Here is a 23,180-nt window from a genome sequence, read left to right on the forward strand (position 1 = left end):
AACCTTGTCGCGGACGTTACGTGGACACCGTTTCAGGATTGGGCCCGCCAACACGAACCCGGCGCGCCAGCTTCTCCCATTTTATCCCCCCCCCCTAGTTTGTGTTCGTAACTTGAAGTTACCCAGTTCTCACACCGAGCAAAAAACACGCGCACCACATTTCACCTTCGACAAACCTCCCGATGCCACGATGCTTAGAAGGCCAGACGGTGCCTGGTAGACACACACAGGGCGAGAGCGGAACTATTCAAACATCCGAGGCGCGTCCACGATCTCACCTGGTCGCACCATCGACCGCATTGCGAACACTTGGCTGTCTTCACTCCGTTGAAGGATGCACGCGATCCACGCCCCTCCCGAGCAGACAATGAAGCTGCTAACAAATCTAAAATGCCATGTCTACTGCTGCTGCTACTTCAGCTGCCCTTAATCCTGAACGAAATAAGACCGTGACTCGCGCGCCACGTGGCTTCCGTGGGCCGCTTCCGGTGATGACGCACGCGTCCCGGAGGAAGGAGCGGGGTCTAAAGTCGCGGACGTCGCTGAGCCAATGGCGAGCCGGCGCGCCGTCCACGCGCCGCGGCTGGGATCGGAATCTTAATTTATGCAGCGCTGGAGGAATCCGATGAGCTGTGAAGCTCTTTCCCCCCACCCCCTGTCCACAAATATCTTGTAAGGACACGGCGGTCAGAAAGTTACATCAACAAAAACAACAATGCAAAAAGCATGGGAGGCGTGGAAAAAGTTTAGGAAAAGTAAGCAAATCACAAAAAAACTAACTTTTTATTTTATTTTAACAGGTAAGGCCCACTGAGCTCTTAGCTTATTTTTCAGAAGCGACCTGGCCACAAATGATATCTCAACGAAGTAGCTTATCGCATGGACATTTGTAGCAGCCAAATGCTCCAAATACTCTGAGCACATACTTCTAAATGTCGAGGGGAAAACCGGAGAATCCAGAGAAAAAAATAACCCATGCGATCACGGGGAGAGAGAGACAGAAAATGCAAATATACAGGCCGCCAAGGTTGGGATCGAACCTCCAACATCATGCATGACGGGCAAAGAACGATAACATCACGCCACCACGGTGCCACGGTGCCCCTTAAAGAAGTAAAAACATTAAGTCGATAAGTTAATTAGTACATATTGACTTTATTTGTACATCAATTCCGAAGCTTGGGTAAAGGCAGTAAAACAACAGCAAAACCAGTCCCAGGCCACATTCGAGACAATAAACACACACACGCGCGCAGTCCCTCAATAAAAATTGCGCATTATAAAGTGAAACCATCGAAACGTAGGGTTCGGTTCACAGTCACAAATCACGTGGCTCTATCCAGCGCTAAACTTCTGCTTTCAGAAAATTTGTTGACGGGCAGAGATTGACGATGTCAAGGGAGGAGGAATAAGATCGTCCCAACAAACACGTTGGTGCTGTAACGTCCACCGCTCTCCGTCACAACTTCCAGTGCGTGCTGATGAGTGGATGGAGACACGTGACCGCGTTCCTTGCGTCCGTGCGCTCCAGATGCGTCAGTATATTTAAGACGCGACAATCCACAATCGACGACGATATTCAACAAGCATGTTTCCGATTGTTGAGGATATACTGAAAATACGCTGAATAAACAGTTTTTCTCCGAAAAATCAAACACATGCAAATGGTCAAACCATAGCAATATAAACAGCATGCCATACTCGTCCTCGTTCTGCGCGTCGTGAGCGCCACAAAACATCTTCTGCGACCCACGGTCACCCTACTGGACATCTGTGAACAAAATAAAAAAGAGCTTTATAGCTGATCGGATTCCTCCAGTGTGGACACGGTATTCCGAGTCTGATGTCGGCCGCATTGTTCCGCCGTGACGGTGGCGCGGCGCCCCCGTGCGTCTGGGCAGCGGCGATGCGTCTGGCACCACCACGAGAACGAGGATGATAATCCTCCCTTTGTTCCTCGCGGCAACGGAGTCCAGCAAGCGAACCAAGCGGAGCAGAGTCGGGCCGAGCGGGAGACCCCCGGGACTTGGGTTGACGCGGGTAGCGAGTGACACTCGGACATCGGTCGCGGCGAAGTTCGCTTCAATCCGCGCACGACTTCGTACAGCCTATTCCTGTGTCTGTCTATGTCTCTGCGTGTCTTTGTGTCTCTGCGTGTGTCTGTGTCTCCGTGTGTCTGCGTGTCTCTGCGTATGCCTGTGTGTCTCTGCGTGTCTCTGCGCATGCCTGTGCGTCTGCGTGTGTCTGTGTGTGTCTCTGCGTGTGTCTGTGTGTGTCTCTGCGTGTGTCTGTGTCTCCGCGTGTCTGTGTGTCTCTGCGTGTGTCTCTGCGTGTGTCTGTGTGTGTCTCTGCGTGTGGCTCCGCGTGCCTGTGTGTCTCTGCGTGTGTCTGTGTGTGTCTCTGTGTGTGCCTCCGCGTGTCGTTGTGTCTCTTCGTGTGTCTGTGTGTGTCTCTGCGTGCTGCTGGTATTCAGGAGGTCCGGTGGACCGGCTCTGGCTCCTGCCACCATGAGGGGTGGACAGTCCTCTACTCGGGGCAGCAGACTGCCAAACAACAGGGTGTGGCTCTTCTTCTGAACAAAATAATGAAGGGGGCGTGGGAGCGTGGCGGTGAGGTGAGGGAAGCTGAAAGCCCCAGGCTACTTTGGGCTCACCTTTCCATCAACCAGAGGCGAGGAGTGGTGGTCGTGGTTACTTATGCCCCCACCGACGAACAACACCAGTGGAGGGATGCAGGCAAGGTCGATGAGTCAGATACCTTCTATGACCTCCTGTCACAGGTGCTAGCTAAAGTGGCCCCTCGGGATAGAGTCATCCTGTTGGGTGACGTTAATGCCCAAGTTGGTCATGATGCTGGCACCTGGTCTGGAATGATTGGAAGGCATGGGCCAGATCAGCTCAATAACAACGGTAGGAGGCTGCCAGACGTTAGTGCAGCCCATGGGCTTGTAATTACCAACACGCTGTTCCGGCATCAGCGCATCCACACAAAATCAACGGATGTACGTCGGGTCCAAGCAATAACATCTGCTGGACTACATAGTGATGGAACAGGGGATGCAGGCCCATCTCCTTGACAACAGGATCTACCGTGGAACTGATCTGCCCACTGACCATCGGCTTGTCATCTGTAAGATGTGCCTGCCATTCTTCCATTCCAGTGGTGGGTGTACATCCAGCACCCCATTGAAACCCAGAGTGGCCTGGTCTTAGCTACCTGATGAAAGCTATAAGCGATAATTTAATCATCGCTTGCAGTTGGGGTTGGAATCGTCCTCCACTCCTCCTGATGCCGGGGGGAAATGGGCGAGGTTTAGGACTGTGGCTCATGCACCTGCAATGGCTGCTTTGGGTACATGGTACAGACCTTCCCAAAGACCCTAGCTGACAGAGGAGGTATTCCAGCTGGCTGAGAAAAAGCGACAGGCCGGCCACTCTCACTGTCTACATCATCCCACGTCAGAGAATAAGGAGGCTTACCGCAGCCTTCACTCCGAGGTGCGGAGAGTCGTGCGGCGTTGCAAGGATGGGTGGTGGTCGCGGGTTGCTAAGGAGATGGGGTCTACAGCGCCACACCTACATCATGGGGCAAGTGGAAACATCGTGGCACAAAGTGAGGATGACCCTGCTGAGGCTGCGGTGCCACAAATATTGGAAGAGGAAGTCACCCCCTGTGAGTTGCTGGCTGAGGTGCCATCTGTTGAGGAAGTAATGAAGGCGATCCGGAGTCTGAGACCAGGAAAGGCACCGGGTAGAGATGATCTCCCAAGCGAAATGCTGAGGGAGGGTGGCGTTTGTGCACAGACTGCCCTATATGACATCATAACAACAGTTTGGACCACTGGTGGGTTCCGCAGGATTGGAAGGATGCCCTGGTGGTCCCCCTCTTTAAGAAGGGGGACCGCACAGACTGTAACAACTACAGGGGCATCTCACTCAGTGTGCCAGAAAGGTTCTGGCAAGGATTATTCAACATCGCCTTGCCAGGCACGCTGAGGAGAGGCTTGCGGAGCCCCAATGCGGTTTCAGGAAAGGGCGGTCCTGCACAGATGCCATCTTTTCTGTCCGTCTGCTACAGCAGAGGTGTAGGGAATTCCAACAAGACCTGCATCTCTGCTTTATTGACCTGGTCAAGGCCTATGATACCATCAGTAGGCCTGGGCTCTGGATTGTTCTTCGCGCTTTTGGAGTCACTGACCCGCTGCTCACGATCATTAAGGACCTTCATGATGGTGAGTGGGCCCGGGTAAAACTACGTGGCCGGGAGTCGGAGCCATTCCCTATTCACCTTGGGGTGCGACAGGGATGTCCTCTGGCTCCCACATTATTTAACATCTATTTCGACAACGTAGTTCGTGCAGCCTTCAATAGCTGTAACGGAGGAATTTCCATCTGGTACAGTTACAATGGGAGGCTGATCGATGCCCGGGTGCGGTCAAGGGATGGCTCCCTATTGCTCGACAATATCATGTATGCCGATGATCTGGTAATTGCTGCTCACTCAGAGGAGGAGTTGGAGGCGCTGCTGATGAACCTGGAGCTTGCCACTAAGAAGTGGGGCCTTACCATCAGCCCCACCAAAACTAAGCACCTGCCTGGGTATTTTGTACCATTGGACGCTCCACCCCCACAACTCCCAATCGGTGATGGGACAGTTGTGGAGAGAGTGGAGAGTTTCCCATACCTGGGCAGTGTGCTTATGACTGGCTCCAGTTTAACATCAGAGGTCTCACTCCGAATCAGTCGAGCGGCAATATCTTTTCATCGGTTGCGTAACGCTGTGTGGAAGCTACCTGGTCTGTCCCTCCGCACTAAGCTTCAGGTCTTCTCGACCACGGTCATTCCCTGCCTTCTCTACGCTTGCGAAACGTGGACCCCCCTAATGGAACATCTTCGCCGGTTAGAAACATTTAGGCTAGCCTGCCTACGATCCATTCTGGGTTTAACCAGGCTGAATTGTGTGAGGGGCTCACAGATCCTTGAAAGATCTGGACAGCCAAGGCTGCGTTGGCTGGGTCATGTAGCCCGCATGCCCAGCCACTGCATGCCTAAACAGTTTTTGTTCGGCCGGATCGAGGGGGCTAAACGGGCGCGGCACGGGCTAGAGAAGAGATGGAGTGATGTGGTACAGGAGGACGTGGAGCTGAGTGGACTTGCCGATGACTGGTACCAGCGGTGTCAAGATCGGCCTCTGTGGAGGAGGCTCGTGAAGGACGCTACTGGGCAGTTGGAGGTAGTCGCCCTCCAACAACAACAACGGAGGGCGGAGGAGCGACGCTCACAACAACGAGCGGAGCACCGGGTGGCTAAAGCACAGCAGGTTGGTACAGTAGGGGGCACAGGTGGTGCATCAGCCAGTCATCTCAGTCAGTCGACCCCTGCACCTGGGTCTGCCCCGTGACCTCCTGCCAGCGGGCGTTCGACACTTCACGTGGCCTCAAGGTGCACATGGACTGGCACAAGCGTCGTGGTGACGTCACCGCCACTTAGTGGCGAATGGCGGTTGTTGTTGTTTAATGCTGTGTGTGATGATGCTGTGCGTGACGATGCTGTGTGTGTGATGCTGTGTGTGTGCGATTGTTAAAGTGTTGTTGTGTAATGTTCCAACCAGAGGTCTCGGGTTACGATGGCAGACAGCCCCCTAACCCTGACCCTGACCCCACCCCCAATCCCCCCAACCCAGCAGCAGCAGTGGGGGGGATGCAGCAGCATTGAGCGTCTTACAGAACTCCCTTTTGTTGAGTCTTACACAACTCCCGTGTTTTGTAACGAGCGCCATTGCGAGAAGAGACTGAGACAGAGAGAGAAGCGACTTCACGCCTGCCGTGCGGAACTCACAAGGACTCACTCACTCACACTCACTCCCACTCACTAACTCACTCACTCACACTCACTCACTCACACTCACTCTCACCAACTCACTCACACTCACTCATTTACACTCACCCACACTCACTCACACTCACTCACCCACACTCACTCACTCACTCTCACTAACTCACTCACTCCCACTCACTCACTCTCACTAACTCACTCACACTAACTCACTCACACTCACTCACTCCCACTCACTTACTCTCACTAACTCACTCACACTAACTCACTCACACTCACTCACTCTCACTAACTCACTCACACTAACTCACTCACACTCACTCACTCACACTCACTCACTCCCACTCACTCACTCTCACTAACTCACTCACACTCACTCACTCTCACTAACTCACTCCCACTCACTCACTCTCACTAACTCACTCACACTCACTCACTCTCACTCACTCACCCACACTCACTCACACTCACTCACTCCCACTCACTCTCACTCACTCACACTCACTCATTTACACTCACCCACACTCACTCACTCACACTCACTCACTCACCCACACTCACTCTCACTCACTCACACTCACTCACACACACTCACTCACTCGCACTCACTCTCACTAACTCACTCACACTCACTCACTCCCACTCACTCACTCTCACTAACTCACTCACTCACTCTCACTCACTCACACTCACTCATTTACACTCACCCACACTCACTCACACTCACTCACTCACCCACACTCACTCTCTCACACTCACTCACTCACACTCACTCACTCACACTCATTCACTCACACTCACTCACTCACACTCACTCACTCACACTCACTCACACACTCACTCACACTCACTCACACACTCACTCACTCGCACTCACTCACTCTCACTAACTCACTCACACTCACTCACTCCCACTCACTCACTCTCACTAACTCACTCACCCACACTCACTCTCTCACACTCACTCACACTCACTCACTCACACTCATTCACTCACACTCACTCACTCACACTCACTCACTCACACTCACTCATTCTCACTCACTCTCACTCGCACACACACATGCACACACACACACACCAACTCGTTCACACGCGCACACACACGCGCGGACTCGCGGAGCAAGTGTCGTGTGACACGCGCGCGCCTCTGTGTGCATGTGTGTGCGCGTGTGTGCGTGCGTGTGTATGCATGTGTGTGTGTGCGTGTGTGTGCGCGTGTGTGTGTATGTGCGTGTGTGTGTGTTCGCGTGTGTGTGCATGTGTGCGTGTGCATGTGTGTGTGCGCGTGTGTGTGTGCGTGCGTGTGTGTGTGTACGTGTGTGTGCGTGTGCGCGTGTGTGTATGTGCTTGTGTGTGTGTTTGTGCGTGTGTGTGTGTGCGTGTGTGTTTGTGCGTGTGTGTGCGTGCGTGTGCGTACGTGTGCGTGCGTGTGTGCGCGTGTGTGTATGTGCTTGTGTGTGCGTGTGTTTGTGCGTGTGTGTTTGTGCGTGTGTATGTGCGCGCGTGTGTGTGCGTGTGTGCGTGTATGTGTGTGTGTATGTATGTGTGTATGTGCTCGCTAACAGTACTTGCCCCTACAGTCTGTTAAGGCTATACGGGGGATCTTTTGTATGTGTGTGAGTGTATGTGTGTGTATGTGTATGTACGTGTGCGTGATATTTTGTGTTCTTGCTTTCTTACAGACAAGTTGGGACCTGGACGGCCGGTCGAGCTGCTTGTGGACCAGTCTCAGCTTCATCTCAGTCATTAGCAGCATCATCATCAGCAGCAGCTTCATCAGCAGCAGCATCATCAGCAGCTTCATCATCAGCAGCTTCATCATCAGCAGCTTCATCATCATCAGCAGCATCATCAGCAGCATCATCAGCAGCTTCATCATCAGCAGCTTCATCATCATCAGCAGCAGCATCATCATCAGCAGCTTCATCATCATCAGCAGCATAATCAGCAGCATCATTATCAGCATCAGCATCATCAACAGCAGCAGCATCATCAGCATCATCAGCATCATCATCGGGAGTAGAACGACTTAAATTGATTCTCACACCGGGGACTTCAACAAGGTATGTGAAAATCGATTAATATTTTTTTGTTACGCAAAATAGACAACAATCATCATGATTATCAGGCATGATCAATCCACTGCTGGATGAAGGCCTCCCCAAGCCGCTGCCGCTACCGCTCACGTGACCCTACATTACACGCCATGCAGATTCGCGGTTGTCTGCAACGACTTCAAACGCCTTCGTCCGATGTGCAATACCTGAAAGGAGCGCGTTCACAAAAGCGCGGAGATGTGCGCACTCGGAATGCCAAGCGGCATGTTGTCGTGAGTACCGAGTTTTATCTGCCCTGTGCCCAGGCCGCATTGTGATGGGTGCCCCACACGCCGTTCGTGCCGCGCTGCCGGTTCTCTCTCTCGTCTCCTTCGTCGCCATGATCATCTTCAACATAGCAGCCGCCACCGGCTCCATTAAAGGTGACCCCGCGCTGCTGACCCCACCTCCTGACCCCACCCGCTGATCCCACCTGCTGACCCCCACCTGCTGACCCCACCTGCTGACCCCCACCCGCTGACCCCACCTCCTGACCCCACCTGCTGACCCCACCTGCTGACCCCCACCTCCTGACCCCACCTGCTGACCCCACCTGCTGACCCCCACCTCCTGACTCCCACCTCCTGACTCCCACCTCCTGACCCCACCTGCTGACCCCACCTGATGACCCCCACCCGCTGACCCCACCTCCTGACCCCACCTGCTGACCCCACCTGCTGACCCCCACCCGCTGACCCCACTTGACCACTCCTCCTCCATCCCGTCCATCCGTCCCGTGGTGTCGCCGTGACCCAGGACTCTTCAGGAACACGACGGGCGCCATCTCGGGCCGCTACTCGCTGGGCGTCACTCCGGCCGGGTGGACGTTCAGCATCTGGGGCTTCATCTACGCGTGGAACGCCCTCTGGGTCACGCACGCGCTCTCCGCACTCTGGCGCCGGTGAGGCGCTCCGGGCGAGCGGCAGTGGGAAGGACGGGGGGCTTGGGGTTTGTCGGTGGGAGTGTGGGGTGGGCTTTGATTCCCGCTCACGGCCAACACCGGTGACGATTATCTGAACCGGTCCTGGGCCTCCCCTAGGTGGACTCGGCCTCGAATGAGTGCTTGGTGCGGTGTGTAAACATCACCACTGGGGAGACAAAGGCGGCCGGGCGGTGTGTTGGCCACCCACCCCCTCGTGTGCCGTGCCGGCTTTCATAGGTGCTCGCTAACAGCACTTGCCCCTACAGTCTGTTAAGGCTATACGGGGTATCTTTGTGGGGGTGGGGGAGCGGAGGGGGGTGTGATATCTTTGGGGGTGCCTGCTTGTTGTTTTTGTTGTAATTTGCCACCAAAAACGCGGGCCCGCGAGGCCTCAAGGAAGAGAGGGGGACAGAGTTGGGACTGAGAATTCGCGACAATTCCACTCAGCGCCACGGGGCCGTCCGCAGGCAGCCGTGGCACTGGGCCCCCGCTGCCCAAACCACCAAGTGGGGACACCGCGTGGGTGGGAGGGGGGGAGGGTGAAGATCTATATGGGGGTGGGGGGGGAGGGAAGTGCCCAACACGATGGGGGAACCAAGGACAGGAGGGAGGGGTGGGATGTAGGGGGGGGGGGGGCGTTTGTTTGAGCTGGGCGAGCTCAGGGCGAGAGGGGCAAAGACGAAGGGTCACCGAGCACGCCGAGCACGCCGTGGTGTCGAGGCGTGGCTGTGGCTTCGTGCTCCAACAATCGGGATTTACGGTCCTTTTGCACAACCACCGCTGGGGGGGGGGGGGGGGGTAAAGACCTCCCCCCCCCACACTGTTGTCAGTCAATATAATGTTTTTTAATATATTAAAAAATAATAATTTTATTATTCACGCAGGAAATGCACGCCGAGTCGTGGGAGTCTCTGTCACGAGAGTCCCGCTCGTGCATTTGGGGGTTTTATTTGAAGACGTTATTTTTTATTTTGGTTCGGCCGATGAGTCAAAGGGTCTTGCTTACTATACACGTCGGAGGGAACCGCGGCACCCGGAGAGAAAACCCACACGGGCGAGGGGGCAACACTCTATCCCCTTACAGATGGAGACAGATGGAGATTAGTCCACGCTCTTGTGTGCTTCCTTCTCCTGGCCAGCCAGGGTACTGCAACCTCCTCCTGGGGGGGGAGTTTCACTCGACTTGTGCAGTGATCCACCAACCCTTGTAGTTTGACAGCACTCCGCCACTGATGTTAGCCGAGGCCGCCCGTCGAACTGGGCTCTCCAGATTCGTAGTGCGGCGTGCTAACCAGTGCGCCACTGACCGCTGCCCCCTGTGCTCCCTCTCGACCACTGAGTGGTTCTTAAGCGTTAACACATTTACAACGTCAAAAAATACATCGACGGGTGATGACACAAACTATTCGTGCTCACGTGTCCGTGCTTCATTTGTGTTTTCGATTATTTACCTTCTAAAAAATCTGGCCGTGTCTCGCACCCCCAGGGGGTGCAGGGTGCACCCCCAGTTTTAAAACCACTTCTCTAGTCCGTGGGCCAGAGCGGAAATTGGTACGACCCCTGGTACGAAGTCTTCAGCAGTCATCCTCCCAGCGGTGGCTTTTGGCTCGGGCATTTAACAAAGACGGTGGTCACCACATCGCGCCATTTCAGATGCGCTTCTGCGGTCGGGCCGTCTGGAACGCTCTTCCTTCCGATATTAGGAGGCCACTGGAGCTATGCACTTTTAAATCGTCTAGATTGAAGACTGCTTTCTTTAGAACTGCTTTTTGTGTTCAGTTTGTTGTCCTTCACCCGCACCTCCGATTAGCACGATTGGCTACGTAGGGTGCGAACATACATGCAGCAGTACTGTAGTGATTAATTCACATTGTTAATAAGAGTTAATTTCTTGATAAACCGGTCTTTTACAGTGGCCATTTCGTCATTCACTTAACAAAACTATTTTTCATTTGACCAGATAAGGCCCATTTAACTATTTGGTTCTCTTTCAGAAGCGACCTGGCCACAAATGATAGCTCAACCAAGTGGCTTATCATCTTGTGGAAATGTATCGCAGCCAAATACTCCAAACGCGTGATGTTGATTCTAAACGTCGAGGGGAAAAACCGGAGGACCCGGAGAAAAATCCACGCGACCAAGGGGAGAGGGAGAGACGCAAACTCAAAATATACAGCAGCAGCAGCAGGCGTCAGGGTCTGGATCGAATCCACGACCTCCTGTACACCAGGCGAGGTAGTTAACATCTCCTAGCCACCGCGGCCTTCACTGTTGTTGGCCACACAGACGAAGTGTGAGCCAGTGCCGTGCTGACACCCCGGCTGGTACCGACGCGCGAGACGTCTGCCCTGGGCTCAGCGGACGACCGCGCGTGGTGTTGGCTGCGCCGAGGCGCTGAGCCGCGGTTCCCGTCTGCGCTTTGCCCCACAGCGGCCAGGAGGGGCCCCTCTACGAGGAGGCCAGCGCCACGCCGCCGGCCTTCCACCTCATCTGGCTCCTCAACAACGTCATCAACGTGGCCTGGCTCTTCCTGTGGGACGCCGAGTGAGTAACCCCGCTCGGGATGTCCCTAGAGGCGGGGGGGGGGGGGCTACTCTCTCAGCCTCAAGTGAGTTCCCGGTGCGGTGTGTAAACATCGCCCACTGGGGAGACAAAGGCGGCCGGGCGTGGTGCTGGCCACCCACCTCTTCGTGTGCCGTTCCGGCTTTAATAGGTGCTGGCTTTAAGCACTTGCCACAATTTTATGTTAAGGCTATATGGGGGATCTTTGTATTTGTAGTGGGGAGCGGTAGTGTAACGGTTAGGGCACTGCGATACGATCCGGGCGACCCGGCTTCGAATCCCGCTCACCAGTGACGATTATTTGAACCAGTCCTGGGCCTCCTCTATGTCGACTCAGCCTACATTATTTTATTTTTAAACCTAGTGTGATGTGTACACATCGCCACTCGGAATACAAAGGCGGTCGGGCGTGGTGCTGGCCACCCAGCCCCTTCGTGTGCTGTGCCGGCCTTCAGAGGTTCTCGCTAACACGGTGGGGGGGATCTTTGTGTGCGTGTGGTGTCCAGGCTGTTTATCCCATCGCTCATCTTCCTGGCGTTCGTCCCCTTCACGCTCTACCTCATGCTCGCACTCTCCTACCGCAGCGCGGAGCTGCTGCTCAAAACCATCGCTCCCCGCGAGCTGTGGCTCACCCGCATCCTGGTATGCTCACCCGCTCGCTCAGCCGCTCGCTCACCTTCACTCTGTGAGCGTTGGTGCCCACCAGTGCCGGTTTATCGTAGTCGCAAAGTAGCAAATGCTACGGGCCCCTGATTCTCAAAGGCAACGCGCTAAATGCTTGCAAGCTATCAATTCCGGTTCAGTGATTCTGCACTTGCTCAATTACTATAGTACTATATCGCCTTCAACTTTTACGAACGACTGGGTGTTTAAGGTTAGCGATTTGTCGTATTATCTGGCTGTATAGCAAATGAAAAAATACAATTACTTTACTACGCAAGTTAAAAAATTGTGTTTTAATATTTGTGTTTTTATTTAGGGCTCCTTTATAACATCATGCTACAGGCCCCGCACTGGCTTAGTCCAGCACTGGTGCCCACCCGAACCAACGCTCACAAACACCTCCCGCCACCACTACCACCAAAGAGCTCCCGTATAGCCTTCACAGACTGTTGGAGCAAGTGCTGTTCGCGAATAGCACTTTATATGAAGGCGCGGTACGTGGGGAGGGCGTGGGTGGCCAGCACCACACACACACACGCTAGGTGACATACACAGGAGGTGACAAAGACAAAGATCACCCGTATAGCCTTAACAGACTGTAGGGGCAAGTGCTGTTAGCGAGCACCTATGAAGGCCGGATCGGTACACGAGGGGGTGGGTGGCCAGCACCACGCCCGACCGCCTTTGTCTCCCTAGTGGCAATGTTTACACACCGCACCAGGTACTCATTTGAGGCTGAGTCGACCTAGGGGAGGCTCGGGACCGGTTCAGATAATCGTCACTGGTGTTGGCCGTGAGCGGGAATCGAACCCGAGTCGCCAGGTTCATAGCGCAGCGCGCTAACCGCTACACTATCGCTCCCCACAGGAGGTGACACACACAGACACGAGGTGACACATACACACACACACGCTAGGTAACACACACGCTAGGTGACACACACACGAGGTGACACACACACACGAGGTGACACACACGAGGTGATACACACACACACGAGGTGACACATACACACACACGAGGTGACACATACACACACACACACGCTAGGTGACACACACGCTAGGTGACACACACACGAGGTGACATACACACACACGAGGTGACACATACACACACACGCTAGGTGACACACACGCTAGGTGACACACACACGATAGGTAACACACACACGAGGTGACACACACACACGCTAGGTGACACACACACACACGCTAGGTGACACACACACGATAGGTAACACACACACGAGGTGACACACACACACACGCTAGGTGACACACACACGCTAGGTAACACACACACACGAGGTGACACATACACACACACGCTAGGTGACACACACGCTAGGTGACACACACACGAGGTGACACACACACACACGAGGTGACACACACGAGGTGACACACACACACACACGAGGTGACACATACACACACACACGAGGTGACACATACACACGAGGTGACACACACACACGAGGTGACACATACACACACACGCTAGGTGACACACACGCTAGGTGACACACACACGAGGTGACACACACACACGCTAGGTGACACACACGCTAGGTAACACACACACACACGAGGTGACACATACACACACACACGAGGTGACACATACACACACACACGCTAGGTGACACACACGCTAGGTGACACACACACGCTAGGTAACACACACACACGCTAGGTGACACACACGCTAGGTGACACACACGAGGTGACACACACATACACACACACTAAGTGACACACACACACGAGGTAACACACACGCTAGGTGACACAACAACAACAACCGCCATTCGCCACTAAGTGGCGGTGACGTCACCACGACGCTTGTGCCAGGCTATGTGCACCCTGAGGCCACGTGAAGTGTCGAACGCCCGCTGGCAGGAGGTCACGGGGCAGACCCCGGTGCCACGGGTCGACTGACTGAGATGACTGGCTGATGCACCACCTGTGCCCCCTACTGTGCCAACCTGCTGTGCTTTAGCCACCCGGCGCTCCGCTCGCTGTTGTGAGCGTCGCTCCTCCGCCCTCCGTTGTTGTTGGAGGGCGACTGCCTCCAACTGCCCAGTAGCATCCTTCACGAGCCTCCTCCACAGAGGCCGATCTTGACACTGCTGGTACCAGTCATCGGCAAGTCCACTCAGCTCCACGTCCTCCTGTACCACATCACTCCATCTCTTCTCTAGCCCGTGCCGCGCCCGCCTAGCCCCCTCAATCCGGCCAAACAAAAGCTGTTTCGGCATGCGGTGGCTGGGCATGCGGGCTACATGACCCAGCCATCGCAGCCTTGCCTGCCGGAGGAGCTCACCGATGGGACCCTGCCCAGATCTTTCAAGGATTTGTGAGCTCCTCACACAATCCAGTCTGGTTAAACCCAGGATGGATCGTAGGCAGGCCAGCCTAAATGTTTCTAACCGGCGAAGATGTTCCATTAGGGGGGTCCACGTTTCGCAAGCGTAGAGAAGGGAGGGAATGACCGTGGCCGAGAAGACCTGAAGCTTAGTGCGGAGCGACAGACCAGGTAGCTTCCACACAGCGTTATGCAACCGATGGAAAGACATTGCCGCTCGACCGACCCGGAGCGAGACCTCCGCTGCCAAACTGGAGCCAGCCACAAGCACACCGCCCAGGCATGGGAAACTCTCCACCCTCTCCACAACTGCCCCATCACCGATTGGGAGCTGTGGGGGTGGAGTGTCCGATGGCACAAAACACCCAGGCAGGTGCTTAGCCTTGGTGGGGCTGATGGTAAGGCCCCACCTCTTAGTGGCACGCTCCAGCCCCAGCAGCAGCGTCTCCAACTCCTCCTCTGACTGAGCAGCCATCACCAAGTCATCAGCATACATAACGTGGTTGAGCAACAGGGAGCCATCCCTTGACCGCACCCGGGCATCGATTAGCCTCCCATTATATCTGTACCATATGGAGATTCCCCCGGTACAGCTATTGAAGGCTTCACGAACTACGTGGTCAAAATAGATGTTAAATAATGTGGGAGCCAGAGGACATCCCTGTCGCACCCCAAGGTGTACAGGGAATGGCTCTGACTCCCGGCCACGTAGTTTTACCCGGGCCCGCTCACCATCATGAAGGTCCTTAATGATCGTGAGCAGAGGGTCAGGTACTCCAAAAGCACGAAGAACGACCCAGAGCCCAGGCCTACTGATGGTATCATAGGCCTTGACCAGGTCAATAAAGCAGAGATGTAGGTCTTGTTGGAATTCCCTACACCTCTGCTGTAGCAGACGGACAGAAAATATGGCATCTGTGCAGGACCGCCCTTTCCTGAAACCGCATTGGGGCTCCGCAAGCCTCTCCTCAGCGTACCTGGCAAGGCGATGCTGAATAATCCTTGCCAGGACCTTTCCCGGCACACTGAGGAGTGAGATGCCCCTGTAGTTGTTACAGTCTGTGCGGTCCCCCTTCTTAAAAAGGGGGACCACCAGGGCATCCTTCCAATCCTGCGGAACCCGTCCAGTGGTCCAGACCGTTGTTATGATGTCATATAGGGCAGTCTGTGCACAAACGCCACCCTCCCTCAGCATTTCGCTTGGGAGATCATCTCTGCCCGCTGCCTTTCCTGGTCTCAGACTCCGGATCGCCTTCAATACTTCCTCAGCAGATGGCACCTCAGCCAGCCACTCACAGGGGGTGACTTCATCCAATATTTGAGGCACCGCAGCCTCAGCAGGGTCATCCTCACTTCGTGCCACGATGTTTTCCTGGCTGAGGGATTTTCCCTCCCCCAGGATCTCACAGAAATGCTCAGCAAATCTGCGAACCTGTTCCTGGGGGTCGGAAATTGGATCACCGTTTTTTCCCCTAATGATGGTAATAGGTGTGGCGCTGCAGGTTACTTTTTTGATGGAGTTAAATAGAGATTTGTGATCACGGGCCACTGAGGCAGACTCCATCTCCTCAGCAACCCGCGACCACCACCCATCCTTGCAGCGCCTCACGGCTCTCCGAACCTCCGAGCGAAGACTGCGGTAAGCCTCCTCATTCTCTGACGTGGGATTCTGTAGCCGATGACAGTGGGCCTGTCGCTTTTTCTCAACCATCGTGAACAACTCCTCTGTCATCCAGGGTGTCTGGGGAGGTCTGGACCGCGTACCCAAAGCAGCCATTGCAGCTGCATGAGTCACAGTCCTAAACCTCGCCCATTTACCCTCGACATCAGGAGGAGTCGGGGACGATGCCAATCCCAGCCGCAAGCGATGATGAAATTCTCGCTTGCAACTTTCATCAGATAACTGAGACCAGGCCACTTTAGGTTGGAATGGGGTCCTGGGTGTACACCCACCACCGGAGTGGAAGAATGGCAGGCGCATCTTACAGATGACTAGTCGATGGTCAGAGGGCAGATCAGCTCCACGGTAGGTCCTGGTGTCAAGGACATGGGCTCGCATTCGCTGGTCCGTCACTATGTAGTCCAGCAGATGTTCTTGCTTGGACCCGGCATGCATCCATGATGTTGTGTGGATGCGCCGATGCCGGAACAGCGTGTTGGTAATTACAAGCCCATGGGCTGCACAAAAATCTAGCAGCCTCCTACCGTTGTTATTGAGCTGATCTGGCCCATGCCCTCCAATCACTCCAGACCAGGTGCCAGTATCATGACCAACTCGGGCATTGAAGTCACCCAACATGATGACTCTATCCCGAGGGGCCACTTTAGCCAGCACCTGTGACAGGAGGTCATAGAAGGCATCTGACTCTTTGGCTTTGCCTGCATCCCTCCACGGATGTTCATCTTCGGTGGGGGCATAAGTAACCACGACCACCATTCCTCGCCTCCGGTTGATGGGAAGGCGAGCCCAAAGTGACACACACACACGCTAGGTAACACACACGAGGTGACACACACATACACACACACACGCTAGGTGACACACACACACGAGGTGACACACACACACGAGGTGACACACACACACACGAGGTGACACACACACACACTCGCACCAAGAGTGACAGCATCACCCCCACGAGCCCCCTACTCCTCCTCCCATCGACTCCCCCATTGCGCCCCCCTCCCCTCCCCCGACTGAGTTTCTAAAATCGAACCCACGACCTCCTGTATACCAGGCGAGGTCGTTAACATCTCCTAGCCACCGTGGCGCCCCCTCGCCCGTACCCCTCGGCACGTGACGCTCACGTGCACCCCCACGTGCCCCCCCCCCCACGTGACGCAGGCTCACAATGGGCTGGCCATGTATGCCACGTGGACAAGCATCGCCACGCTGCTCAACCTGGGCGTGGTGCTGCGCTACGAAGGCCGAGTGAGCGGCACGGCCACGGACAGCGCCGTGCTCGCCATCCTCGCCGTGGAGGTGCTCACCTGGTGAGCGGTTGGAGGAGGGGAGGCGGGGAGGGTTGGAGCCTCACCTGTGATTACGGTCTCACCGGCAGCTTCGCCGAGCCGTTAACTTATGTCGTATACCATGACGCCGCATGAATTTTAATATATTTGTGAAAATGCATTTTCAGATGCAAATTGGCGTCCTCTCGTCTAAGACTTTTTAGATGAGGCCACAAGGAAGGCAGCTGTCTCTGGTGTAGGTGAATCAGTTTCAAAGTCGATGGCAGCTGTCTCTGGTGTAGGTGAATCAGTTTCAAAGACGATGGCAGCTGTCTCTGGTGTAGGTGAATCAGTTTCAAAGACGATGGCAGCTGTCTCTGGTGTAGGTGAATCAGTTTCAAAGACGGTGGCAGCTGTCTATGCTGTAGGTGAATCAGTTTCAAAGACGATGGCGGCTGTCTCTGCTGTAGGTGAATCAGTTTCAAAGACGATGGCAGCTGTCTCTGGTGTAGGTGAATCAGTTTCAAAGACGATGGCAGCTGTCTCTGGTGTAGGTGAATCAGTTTCAAAGACGATGGCAGCTGTCTCTGGTGTAGGTGAATCAGTTTCAAAGACGGTGGCAGCTGTCTATGCTGTAGGTGAATCAGTTTCAAAGACGATGGCGGCTGTCTCTGCTGTAGGTGAATAAGTTTCAAAGACGATGGCAGCTGTCTCTGGTGTAGGTGAATCAGTTTCAAAGACGATGGCAGCTGTCTCTGGTATAGGTGAATCAGTTTCAAAGACGATGGCGGCTGTCTCTGGTGTAGGTGAATCAGTTTCAAAGACGGTGGCAGCTGTCTCTGGTATAGGTGAATCAGTTTCAAAGACGATGGCAGCTGTCTCTGGTGTAGGTGGATCAGTTTCAAAGACCATGGCAGATATCGGAGCGTGTTTGCATGTTTCACCACAAGTATTGTGTGTGGTTAACGCAGACTTGATGCCTTCCAATAGGTATCTATTTAGTGTGTAAACATCTTAACACCTTCAGGAAGACTAAAAGCCTATTCTGATTTTTTCCATCGCGTTTATGGAACTATAGGAATATCGGGTAGAGTATAATAGTGTGGGATTATTATTGTTTTTGTTGTGCATAGGCGTGCCCTGTATCCTAGTGCTCGTGCCTTATGCCGATAATCGCTACTCCAAGCCAGCCCAGCTGAGTTGCAGAGAGTCGCGAGTGACAAAGTTCAGCCCTGTCGATGACCATCCGGAACGTCACACCAACAGACCTGATACACGCATTAAACTACGCACCACACAGTAAACCCAGAGAGACACTAAGCGCTACATAGACCCATAGCGATGCACAGAGACCCATAGATATACTGTATGTAGCGATATATTAAACCCAAGCCACAGTAGTGCAACTCAAACTATGGGCCATATAGTAAAGTCCATTGGGAGACAGAGACTCATAGAGATGCATAGGGACACACAGCGATTCATAGATAGAGTAAACTCATAGTGACACATTGAGATATATTAAAGACAAGCCACAGCAGTGTGACTGTGGCCATGCAACCCAATCTCTGGACCACACAGTAAACCCATACAGATACATATAGACCTATATAAATGCACAGAGACCCATAGAGATACACAGAGCCCCATAGAGATACTACATGTACGTAGAGATATATTAAAGACAAGCCACAGCAGTGTGACTGTGGCCATGCAACCCAACGGACGGGGAGGAACAGCGACACGACACCAACTTTCTCTGTCTCTCTCTGCTGAAGCCCTCTCATCGGGCGCCAGACGAGAGACACAATTCTGTCTGCGCCCCGAACTCGTCAGAGGTCGAACCCCAGGCAAGGGTTGAGGCTGGAGAGCGCTTGGCCCGGGTGACCACCGTGCATAACAGGTGCTATAGGCCGCTGTAAGTTGAACTTCTTTCGCACCGCACGAAGCCAACCGCGCGAGGTGCGAGCAGCAGAGGGCTACCACGTGGTGTGCAGCCGAGGGCAGTGCAGCAAACCCCATTGCGGTACTGTGCTTCTATGCCCCCCCCACCCCCGCCTTCACCGGCGCGCGCTGCCCATCGTGGTGAAGTATGGTCAAACGACGCCCGTAACGAGCTACGTCGCAGGAAAACACCGAGTGTGGAATGCGGCGCTGTGCTGGCACCGGTCCGGGTGACGTCCCGCTAGCGAGACTGCACGCCGCGCACACATAGCGTGGCCTCACATGCGCACCTAGCCTGGCACGAGCGCCGTGGTCTGTGTCGCGTGACGGTTTTTGTTTGTTGTTGTTGTTGTTGTTGTCCAGGTTCGTGCTGGAGGTGGTGGTGCTGGAGCGTCACGTGCGCTACACGCTCACCGTCTACCCCGTGGTGATCGTGGCGCTCAGCGGCAGCGTGAGCCGCAACTACGACGCGGAGAGCCCCTCCGGCAACGACGTCTTCACGGGTGAGAGACGGGGGGGAGGGAGGGAGTGTGTGGGAGGGAGGGAGTGTGTGCGAGAGAGTGCGTGAGGAAGAGGGGGCGAAAGAGAGAGCGCGTCGGAGAGAGACAAAGAGAGAGAGAGACAAAGAGGGAGAGAGATGAAAGTGAGAGAGACAAAGAGAGAGAGACAAAGAGGGAGAGTAATAACGGGGCTAAGCGAGGTGGGCTTAGTGTTGACACCTCTGATAAAACAACAACAACCAGGGACACCTTCACGCCAGGGAGTCTTGGAGAGAGAGCGAGAACGCTGCACACGCGATGAGCGACTCGCATCTGAACGCAATTTGCAAGGGGCCCCACCAAAGTGGCAGCTGTCCCTGTGCGGCAAGCGGTGACTCGGCGCTTGCTCTTGCAAGCCGCCGAGAAGGGGGCGGTGCTGCCCCTGCTGCTGCTGCCCCTGCTGCTGCCGCTGCTGCCCCTGCTGCTGCTGCCCCTGCTGCTGCCGCTGCTGCCCCTGCTGCCCCTGCTGCTGCCGCTGCTGCCGCTGCTGCCGCTGCTGCTGTTCAATCGCAGTCGAGACATTGGCGGTGTCGTTCTTGTCGAACTTGGGCAGCGACGATGATGATGCTGTTGTTACATCTCAGGGTGCAGGAAGAGGGAGTGAGCCACAAAGTGAATGCATCGTGTCGGCTGGGAAATCTGTTATTATTATTATTAAACTGAATACAATTCAACTATGGGACTTCAACAGGTAATGCCCACTAAGCTTTATAGCTCGTTTTCAGAAGCGACCTGGCAGTCACAAATGATAGCTCGACGAAGTTGCTTACCACGTCGAAATGTATCGCAGTCGAATGCTCTGAAGGCGAGATTTTGATTGTAAACGTGGAGGGGAAAACCTGAGGACCCGGAGAAAAATCCACCCGACCACAGAAGAGAGAGAGAGAGAGACGCAAACTCCAAATATACAGCAGCAGGCGTCATGGTCGAGATCGAAACCACGACCTCCTGTATACCTGGCGAGGGTGTCAACATCTCGTAACCACCGTGATGATGATGAGAGAGACACGCAAACTCCAAATGTACAGCACCAGGCGTCAGGGTCGAGAACGATCCCACGACCTCCTGCATACCAGGTGAGGTAGTTAACATTTCTTGTTCTGCAGCTGACACTGCCCTACGAACCCGGCGACCCGAGTTACATTTCCAATCATGGCCAACAATCGGTGGCGAAAATCTGAACCGGTCTCCGGGCTTCCCCTAGGTCGACGCAGCCTTAAAACGAGTACCTGGTGCGGCAGGGCACTTGCCCCCGGACAGTTCGGCGTGGGCTACACGGGGGACCTTTGTCTGTGTCTTTGCAGTGGTGCTGCTGGGCGTGACGTGCGTGCTGCTGGTCGCGCGCCTCGCACTGGCCGTGTGGCGCCACATGGCGCAGCCCCGCGGGGTCGCGGTGATTCCGGAAGGCGCAGCCGAGACCTCCAGCGTCCAGCTCTGAGCATCTCCCCCTCACCCTGCCCTGAGCATCTCCCTCACCCTGCCCTGCCCATCTCCCTCACCCTGCTCTGAGTATCTCCCTCACCCTGCCCTGCCCATCTCCCTCACCCTGCCCTGGGCATCTCCCCCTCACCCTGCCCTGGGCATCTCCCCCTCACCCTGCTCTGGGCATCTCCCTCACCCTGCCCTGAGCATCTCCCTCACCCTGCCCTGAGCATCTCCCTCACCCTGCCCTGAGCATCTCCCTCACCCTGCCCTGAGCATCTCCCTCACCCTGCTCTGAGCATCTCCCTCACCCTGCTCTGAGCATCTCCCTCACCCTGCCCTGAGCATCTCCCCCTCGCTGCTCTGAGCATCTCCCTCACCCTGCCCTGAGCATCTCCCTCACCCTACCCTGCCCATCTCCCTCACCCTGCTCTGGGCATCTCCCTCACCCTGCCCTGAGCATCTCCCTCACCCTGCCCTGGGCATCTCCCTCACCCTGCCCTGAGCATCTCCCTCACCCTGCCCTGAGCATCTCCCTCACCCTGCCCTGAGCATCTCCCTCACCCTGCCCTGAGCATCTCCCTCACCCTGCCCTGCCCATCTCCCCCACCCTGCTCTGAGCATCTCCCTCACCCTGCTCTGGGCATCTCCCTCACCCTACCCTGCCCATCTCCCTTATCCTGCCCTGAGCACCTCACGCACACGGGGGTGATGTTTACACATTTAGAAGATGCTACAAGTTTAAATATTGAACGGTTTTGTTTGATTCTAGAAGAGAAACACAGTGGGATAGTATTGTTGTTGAATGTGAGAAGTGGGACAAAGTGAGAGAGGGAGTGTCCTCGTGAACTCCGTGGCCATTAAGGATGGACAACTGGTGACTGGTGGTGGAATGTACCACACATTCAGGGAAAGATTGATTTTTGCAATTGACCAAAGTCACCCACAAATATTAATTAAATGTTTTTGGCAATGCTGCTGTGTAAACAGACAGACAACAGCAGCAGAAGCATCAACACGTTCCTTGATAATGAACACAACACTGCACGCGTGTGCGCGCGTGTGTTTGCGGATCGACGTTTGGGACGAGAGTGTGTGTGCTGTGAAGGAGGGCCATTGCCCGAAACGTCGCTCTGCTGTATAAATTCTGTTCTTTTAAGAGTCACACACGCGCGCGCAGTGTCGTTCCGAGTTTGTTTTTGTTGCTATGAGAGCACACGCCGTGTCATTCCCCGTCAACAGCCACACATCTGATTGACATTAAAATTCTCAGTATTCACCACCCTCCCTCCCTCCTCTGGCACGGTGCCGCTGCACGCGCGTGGCACGGCTCGGGTTGTTTTTCGACTGAGCAGCACAGCAGCGGTGGCGGCGGCGGCTGACATTGAGGTGTGCGGGGTCGAGGCCGAACAGACTCGCACGCAACTTGTCTCGCTCTGCCTGCGTGCGCGTCTCTCCACGTGTGTCCAAAACGTCGACTGTCCGCTCGCGAGCACGCAGACATCGCCACGAAGGGCCTGGGTCGTGGCGGTGAGCGCGCTGCACTACGAACCGGGCGACACGAGTTCGATCCCTGCTGCTCGTGGCCACCACCACTACCACTGATGACTATCTGAACCCGGTCCTGGGCCACCCGTAGGACGACTCGGCCTCAAATGAGTACCTGGTGCGATGTGTGAACATCGCCACTAAGGGGAGACAAAGGCGGCCTGGCGTGGTGCTGGCCACCCACCCCCTCGTGCGCCGTGCCGGCCTTCACAGGTGCTCGCTAACAACACTTGCCCCTACAGTCTGTTAAGGCTACACGGGGGATCTCTGTCTTTGTCGTCTGAACACATGAGCGCACACACTCAGACAACAGTCCGGCTGTCGA

At 55.0% G+C, this 23,180-nt stretch overlaps 1 protein-coding gene and 1 long non-coding RNA gene across 6 annotated transcripts in view; one reads left to right on the forward strand and one right to left on the reverse strand.

The window, feature by feature from the left end:
• Window positions 1–1,928, reverse strand: part of LOC142925335 (uncharacterized) — a 13,866-nt gene extending 11,938 nt beyond the window's left edge. For both annotated transcript variants that reach the window (XR_012942306.1, XR_012942305.1), the window contains exon 1: window positions 279–1,928. This is a non-coding gene — a long non-coding RNA (uncharacterized LOC142925335). The remainder of the gene's footprint in view (window positions 1–278) is intronic.
• Window positions 1,915–22,587, forward strand: LOC116944251 (uncharacterized). Of its 4 annotated transcripts, XM_076068224.1 has the most exons (10): window positions 1,925–2,040; window positions 2,474–2,614; window positions 7,520–7,900; window positions 8,200–8,316; window positions 8,690–8,834; window positions 11,286–11,399; window positions 11,924–12,059; window positions 17,296–17,444; window positions 19,710–19,849; window positions 21,190–22,587. In XM_076068224.1, the coding sequence occupies exons 4-10, from the start codon at window positions 8,211–8,213 to the stop codon at window positions 21,321–21,323; spliced, it is 924 nt and encodes a 307-aa protein (XP_075924339.1). In that variant the 5' UTR covers window positions 1,925–2,040; window positions 2,474–2,614; window positions 7,520–7,900; window positions 8,200–8,210; the 3' UTR covers window positions 21,324–22,587. The 4 variants fall into 4 exon arrangements, with proteins under 4 accessions (XP_075924337.1, XP_075924339.1, XP_075924338.1 ...); XM_076068222.1 differs by lacking the exon at window positions 2,474–2,614 and having other exon boundaries at window positions 1,915–2,040; XM_076068223.1 differs by having other exon boundaries at window positions 1,970–2,558.
• Window positions 22,588–23,180: the final 593 nt, after the last annotated feature.

This window comes from Petromyzon marinus, chromosome 20, assembly GCF_048934315.1.
Source record: "Petromyzon marinus isolate PM22_M1 ecotype Great Lakes invasive population chromosome 20, UKy_Petmar_22M1.pri1.0, whole genome shotgun sequence".
In the NCBI taxonomy this organism is placed as follows: Eukaryota; Metazoa; Chordata; class Hyperoartia; order Petromyzontiformes; family Petromyzontidae; genus Petromyzon; species Petromyzon marinus.